Raw genomic sequence first — 7925 nt, forward strand, 5'->3', positions numbered from 1 at the left:
CATTATAGTACATATGTTCATTAAACACTTGTCGGGGGACAACCCCCCCCCCCCTCGTGGCTACAGGCCTGTGAAAACGTCTATTTACCGTACAAACTAACTTTACATATATATATATGAAAAAACCAGACTGCAGAAGCTGGCCTACAAAATCCGATCGTCTGTTAGGGTTTCTGTGGTAATAAATAATAATCAATATTGTTTGCCTTATCTTTGCACATTCATTTATAAAAAAATAATTTCAATTGAAAATTTTATTTTTCAATCACTAACTTAATATTTGACCTTGGTGGACCTTTTTGCTCATACTTTCTGCTGTAACAAAGTCTCACTTCACCCGCGCGTGCTAGTGCAACACGCACAATATTTTTAATTGTATTATTTGTAAAAACTACCAGCCGCGATAAAAAATGTAAGTAAAAAATATAAGTCTACTTAATTGTTAATTCTTATATGATTGAGAACTATAAATTATAACAACATTTTGGCCAGCTTACAGTATAATTATCAAGAACGATACGTAGAATGTTACAAATGAGTGTACCTACGTTTTAATAGTTTCTACGGTTTGTTTTATATAGATTCGCTTTTGTGACAAAGTCGATCTCATCAAATATTATTATGTCTTTGGCACAATATTTTTTTTTTTTGTGTACATACATCCTGTCGTATAACAGGAAACTGTAGTGGAAGTGAGTTTAAAGTGGCTATTTATTTTCAATCAAATTTTGTTTGTTCCACCTACATAATATGAGTACCTACAAAATGCGGAGCTACAATAACACACAGCTAGGTCACTTACCATTAAGGACATTTCGATTTTCGAATGTATACCATTACAATATTGTGCAATACAATAGAAGATTTCAACATTTTCATAATGGAATCCTTCACACAACACCCCCCGCAGGTGTGCAGTGAAAACATATATCTTTTGGCAATAAACGAGTCTTGAAAACGCCAAAGGTGTGCTTATTTTCGTATTACACGTAGGTTGGTGTTTAATTTCTTAGCTATAAAACTGTATTTTGTCGATAATTCAGCATTTCATCAGGATAAAATATTGAAAAACATACCATTATAGCACGGTACTCGATAGTTGTTCTCTACGAGGAAAATCTATGAATTATAATTATTAATATGTTTTTGGAAACATGATGACGAAAATCCTACGACAAATCAGTAGGAAACTAAAAAAACGGGTATCCAGTCCAAAAACACGTTATTTATGTTAAACGTTTTATCATTTTATATATATATATATATATTGTACAACAATATATACTCAATGGTATTATCATGTGTTTTCAATAAAAAAAGCATCGATGTAACATCTAAACAAACTGCAATTTATTAACATTATGTTTAGCAATAATTACAATTATTTAGTTCTCAGTCTCAAAAATGTGTGTATTTTACAAGATATTGACAATATTTTATGTGAAAAAAAAAACAATTATCAATACATTATTTAGTTCACGCAAAGTGCGTCTTATTCTAAACAAAACAAAAAAAAAAAAATATTAATATTAACGCTTATTTATGTAATAACTCATAATATTATTGGCGAAAATAAAATGTATAAAAAATGAGACGCATTTAAAAATGCGAAACTCGACATCTGCTATAATAGAATAATAGCAATACATGTAGGTATTTTCTCGATCCTAATTTTTAGTTCCCGGTTGAGTTTTTTAATTGTAAATAATATTTATCTATTGTTATTATAATACAGTACATTATATTTTTTTTCATACTCATTTTCCCAGTTTAAATTACATTTTTCAAAAAACAATTATGATTTAAACATTACAAAAACACATATTATAATACATTATTGCTATCGAGCAAGTTCAATAACGCCGGCATATTATTAGCTTTGTACGAATTTATGGCCTGGATGAATAGAGGAAAATCCAAGGTTTTAATATAGTCTAACTTTATATTAACGCTTATAAACTATTATAATATAGACTTCAATAAATATATATATTTATTTTTGTAGCACATCGAAATCCGTTCACAAGGACACCCACCCCCGGCCCATTTGAAATAATATAAAATATAAAAAAGATTGTGAACGTTTTTCTTTTTTTTTGTAAAATGTGAAACATAAAAACAGGTGTGATCTCTTTTGTCGTAAAACATGAAATAGTGTCACTCTAAATTCTACCTAAAGACTGCATTTGTACTACAGGTGTGTAATTGCGCACACGCATACGCCGTATTTGATTAAATCAGAGTTTTGCAAAGACGTATCTATCGTGACATCATCTATGGACGGATTGAAGGAAAAATATTTGAAGATGTGCCTACGCCATGCATTTTTTTTTTTTTTAATAAAAGTTAATAATATAATACAACGGGAACGAGTGATAGAGTGGTATTTGGAAACGAATCGAATCGACTAAAACCGTAATAATAACATGTGACGGGTACAAAAAAAAATATATTTATATTATACTAAAACGTTGTGTACAGGAAAACATTCGATTTAAGCCTTTAAAAACGAGTAAAACAGTGTACAAAATCAAGTGGATCAAATTATGTTAAACTATATAATATAATATACATACAAGTAAGTAATAAGTTTGGGAAAAACCGACGATAGTGACCCGCACGGGCGCAATTTGAGTGACTTGGGAGCGATTAGCACCCCCAGTTTTGAAAACAGCACCCTCGCGTCGTTTTTGGACTAACCGGAAAAATAAGAGGCTTCAGCACTACCAGATTTTTTATTGAAACTGTGCCTCCACTGGTGGCCCGAAACGTACTGTCGTCGTACCGCCGTTGTGCCGTCATCGTCGTCGTTGTCCACTAACTGCTGTTGCTGCGGCCACAGCGGCGGCGGCGAGCCGAAATCAGCGTAACACGTACGCTTGGCCGCTGTGGACGAGGGACCGGCCGCGGTTCTGCTGCCGCCGTCGGCCGCCGAGGACGTCCTGCCGAGCTGTTCGTGTAGGGCCAAGATATAAGTCTGGGCCATCTGGAGCGTTTCGTATTTGGACAGCTTGCGCTCGTCGTCGGCGGCCGGCACGACGCCCCGGAGCCGGTCGAACGCTTCGTTCAAGCCGTTCATGCGGCGCCTCTCGCGCGCGTTCGCCGCCAACCGTCGGCGCTTCCTGCTACCCGCCGCGTCGACCATCGCACCGCCGCCGCCGACGCTGACGCCGCCGAAACTCTTATCGCTACCTCCGCTCGCCGACGCCGTCGACCGACGATCAGCCGACTGTTCCTCCGCGACGGCGGCCGCGCAACCGTAACCACTGTCGTCGTACCACTGCAGACTCGCGGCGGCTCCGCCGAATGGGTCGTCGAACGCGTCGCAATAGTGTTGCAACTGATACGCGATGTCTGGGGTTCTCAACATGACGTCCGATCGGATCGCACCGTTTTTACGCCGTCGACAACAACGCGATGGTGATAATGACGAGTACACCGCGATGCGTACACTGCGACCGGCTCGAACCGTTTACCCGAAAACCGGTGCGCGGTCTCCGTTATATATACAGGTAACCGCGCGGTAATCGTCCGCCCTGACGCTGGGGGCGGATCCCTCGACGGTTCAGGAACAGCAACCGGATCGCACGGCCACCGGCGATATTATTGCTATATTATTGTACAAGTGCAACGATAATAATATACACAGTGAATAGTCGTTCACCGAGCACACGCTCACCCTCTTCGCGTGCATTTATTAATGAATTTATTGAATTTATGGTTTTTGGAATTTTTAAAAATGTCTTACTCGAACACCATATTTTCAAGTTATCGAGATATTTCTGTACTACTGGGAGCGTTCTGCGGCGGTTTAAACACTTATGTTGTTAAACGAAAACAACCCATTTTTACTGTAATTTAATTATAGTTGATACGTCGTGATTTGAACATTTTTTTGTACCTAATTTATTAAAATCGGTAAGTGTAGTTTTTCAGTTATTTAAAAATCAGATTTTGGAACAACTATTGAAGTGTACTGAATCGCCCTGTATAATAATACGGGCGATCGCGCGCCGCCGATCTTCTCTTTTCGCGGGGGATGAAGATCGGCGGGGGGTGCCGATTTTAGTGGTTTTTTAGCAGCGGCGGCGGCGACCGTCTTTCTCTCGCCGTGTCCTTGTCGTACCTATACACCGCCTACCTGTATATTATTTTGATATATATCAATCTGAATGTATACGCCCGACTCTGCCCCCCGATATACATAATAATAATAATAATAATCACATATATATATATTTATTATACAATCGCGTGAGTGTGAGATAGACAATAAATCGTTTAATTTTGATTCTATTCGGGGCCCGACCGATTTGCGCCTTCTTTATTGCACTCGCCCCTAATAACAACCACCTACCTAGTTTTTTTATTTTTTTATCGTCTAATCACACCGCCTTCGTCGTAAATATTGGGTATTTCATTCCGCAGACCATCATAAAGTATACTATTATTAAACTGCAGTTTTCAAACGTGCGTACAATTATATTGCAATAATTAGCTGTCCCCCCTGATTTTTCCAGCGTCAAAGATTTGTATTTCAAATAAATATAATATTAGTAAAAAAATATATTTATGCAATATTTCATCTAATTTATTATTGACATGGTAGGTAATATAATATATCGCACTTCAAAAGTAGTTCAAAATACCCTCTAAACTTTTCTGATATCTCTAAGAACAATTTGAAATTTTCTCAAAATCGGTTAGGCAGTTTTTGAGTACTTACCTACATAAGTTGCAAACATACATTAAACTTTCATGTTAGTTTTAATGTGTAATTTTTTATTGGAAAACATAAACGAGACGATTTTAAACATGATTTTACCTCACCAACCGGAGAAACCAATGACAACCATTAAAAATAAAATAAATAAAGTTCAAAAAAAAAACCTAATTTCTCCCATTACTATTATAATCTGTGTGTTGTGACCAAATGTAAAAAAATATACTAACATTTTAAATTTAAAAAAAGTTATCGATTAAATCTCAAAAACTGTTTGAGTCCATCTCCGGGTCGGACCTACCCGGGGGTGCAATAAATTGGCAATCTAATCCATCCAGGAACCCACTCAAATTCACACAAAAATTTGCATCAAAATCATAGCTCCAGCTACTGTTTAGGAGGGGTTCAGCGAGGTTCAGAAGAATATTATTTATACATTTTACGGACAATAATACAATTGTTGTTGTCGTCATATTCGTGAAATAGCCGAGGTCCAGCAGCCACAATTAAATAGCATTAATTGAACTGAATGCCAATCGTTCGTTTTGCATAGACCATGATCAATATTCCATTTTCGACCATTATTGTTACTGCAGAAGCGTATAAATAGTAGGCACCTACGTGAAATCAGAAATGGCCACCGTATTGCCCACGTTTCCGACGATTAGCACAAATCGCGTTATAGTAGTAGAATTATTTAATGGAAATATAGATGATAACTTCATAATTGTGAATTGTGTGATAACGTTGTTTTCACGGTGACAAAAATCAATCGAAATTGTTTCCTTTTCCTCTTTTTGGGGAAATCGTATACCCGCAATGTCCATGAATATTCACATACGTCATATTGTTATTATTATGTAAACGAATTTTGAAAAAAAAAAAGCACGGAATAACCTAACCAGATCGATAACCAATTACTTATACAAAATATAGTGCAACCCGTTCAGATAAATATATTATATTATATTATATATTATTATCGTTTGAAAACATTAATTGTTATCTTATCATAGTTTTTAATTATCTATTTAAAAAAAAACACTGCACACTACAAGGAAAACCTATTACTCATAAATATGTTTTTATCAATAAGTAGTCATGACAACAAAACATTCACAAAAAATCAGTCGAAAACAAAAAATGTTGTATTTGGCCAAAACATAGGCCACCTTGTTAAAAAAATACATAATCACAACTCCTCCATCATTGTTATATACTGTAATCTATAAAAAGTCAAGACATCAGCAGTTGGTTACCGACATGACCCTTCCGAAGTCCCTCCCCCGCCATTTTTGGCATAGAAATTCGATCAAAGTATACTGCCAATATTATAAACAACTTTCAGCAGTCAGTATTAAAATGTTCAATCGACGCTTTCATGGTAGCAAAAATCAAAGTTTAAAACTGGCGTCGCCTCGATATATCACCTCCCGACTTTGAGCGTACCACCAAATTCGGAGTTGTATACCGTGATTGCATCCAACTTGAACAATTTTCAAATCAATTCACGCCGGTGCGTCATCATTGTGGGGTTGCAGCGTGCACTACCTCGACATGATTACAAAAATAGTTCATATTTGTTCACGATAGTGTGCTTCATAGGTATTAAAACTTTGCTAAACTTTATTCTTAGTCCACCGAATAATAATACGTTTTCATCACAATTTACGCAAGAGATATAATACATATACTAAAATCATCGATATGAATAATGCAAAGCGACGATAGAAAAAAACCATAGTACAAATGTTTATTTATCACGTGAGACATATTAATTTGACTCTAATGTCTTACTTGGATTTTCCAACCTCAAACCACATCATACATTATTATATGCCCAAAAACGATGAATTTAATTTAAATAATATGCTTCATTAAGTTATAACTAGTTATATAGTTCTACGCTTACAGCTCATACCTGAGCTTAGAGTCATAATAATAATAAAATATGAAATGTTCAACATTTCCAGGATGAACCTGTGAATTGAATATCTTCGACTCAATATGTGCATCCTTTACCTTTACCCGATTGCAAATCTTCAGGAAGCTGGTGGTGCACTTAGCCGTGAATATGTAAGCATGATTAAAATTGTTTAGGTTTTTCACACTATACCATAATAATATGAGTACATTACACAGGCACCCCTGAACTCGATTGCATCGAAAATGGTCGTCAATCGGGCGGTAACACGAAGAACGCGACACACATGCTCACTATTTTTTATTTCGGAAATATATTTCGTTTAAATTAATAACGACATGGAACTTTTCTACAATGTATGATAATTATTTGAGCCATTAGTTACATGGTTATTAGTCGGTGATTACGTCCAACAATCGTATTCTCATTGAACCGTCCAAAATATATAAATAATCAAACAAACTCCAACGAAAGTAATAAAACAAATAAAATATTCACAAATGTCTTATGTACTGTGGGCTACATATTTTAAAATATGAGTCATATATTTCTATTTTTTATTGTATTCTTGGCATGTTTTTTTAGGGTTTATTGTAATTTTACAGACATTTTTTTTTTGTTTGTTGATATCCCCAGGGAAGTCAGTGAGTACCATTTTTGGTTCTCCAAAAGCAACATTTAACCGTATATTAGATATTAATACTGACACACGCGGGGTCGGTGATGACCCACTGACCTCGAAAGCCAACCGTTCTACCCGGGAGTTTAGTCGTTTGTTTTATTAGACACGCGTTTGGTCATTATTTTCTAAAGGAACCTAACTCAATGTGAAAAATATGCAGTCATATTATACATATTTTGTAATAGCTATAAACCAACGTCTTATCATCAAACCCATAAATATTCAATTGTGTCTAAAAAAAAACCTCCAAACATTGATAGATGTATTTTTTTACAGAGTATAAACCTATATAATTCTTTTGACAAATTATTATTTCTTATATAGTTATAATTTATTTGTTTTATTGATATTAATACACATCACACATTTTATTTTTAAATATTTGAAAATTTCAAACAAAATAAGAAAATCAGTAAAATGTTATTTGTGTATTTTTATGATCAAAGTGTTATTTAATAATCTAAAAAGTTGTGATATCTGAAAATTAACCTCCTTTCGTCTATAATTATCGGAGCAATATTTTACTTCACTGAACTAATAGTCATGTACACACAAGTACTACTTATTTATTTTATATTTAATTAGTTTTCATTAAG

General features: G+C 35.2%; 1 protein-coding gene across 1 annotated transcript; it reads right to left on the minus strand.

Moving 5' to 3' along the window:
- Positions 1-1401: 1401 nt before the first annotated feature.
- On the minus strand, positions 1402-3679 carry LOC111037059 (protein atonal homolog 1-like). Its single transcript, XM_022319419.1, has one exon. It carries the CDS (start codon positions 3368-3370, stop codon positions 2696-2698), a length of 675 nt encoding a protein of 224 aa, XP_022175111.1. The 5' UTR covers positions 3371-3679; the 3' UTR covers positions 1402-2695.
- Between the last annotated feature and the right edge of the window lie 4246 nt (positions 3680-7925).

The sequence above is a fragment of the Myzus persicae genome, unplaced genomic scaffold, assembly GCF_001856785.1.
Source record: "Myzus persicae strain clone G006 unplaced genomic scaffold, MPER_G0061.0, whole genome shotgun sequence".
Lineage (NCBI taxonomy): Eukaryota > Metazoa > Arthropoda > Insecta > Hemiptera > Aphididae > Myzus > Myzus persicae.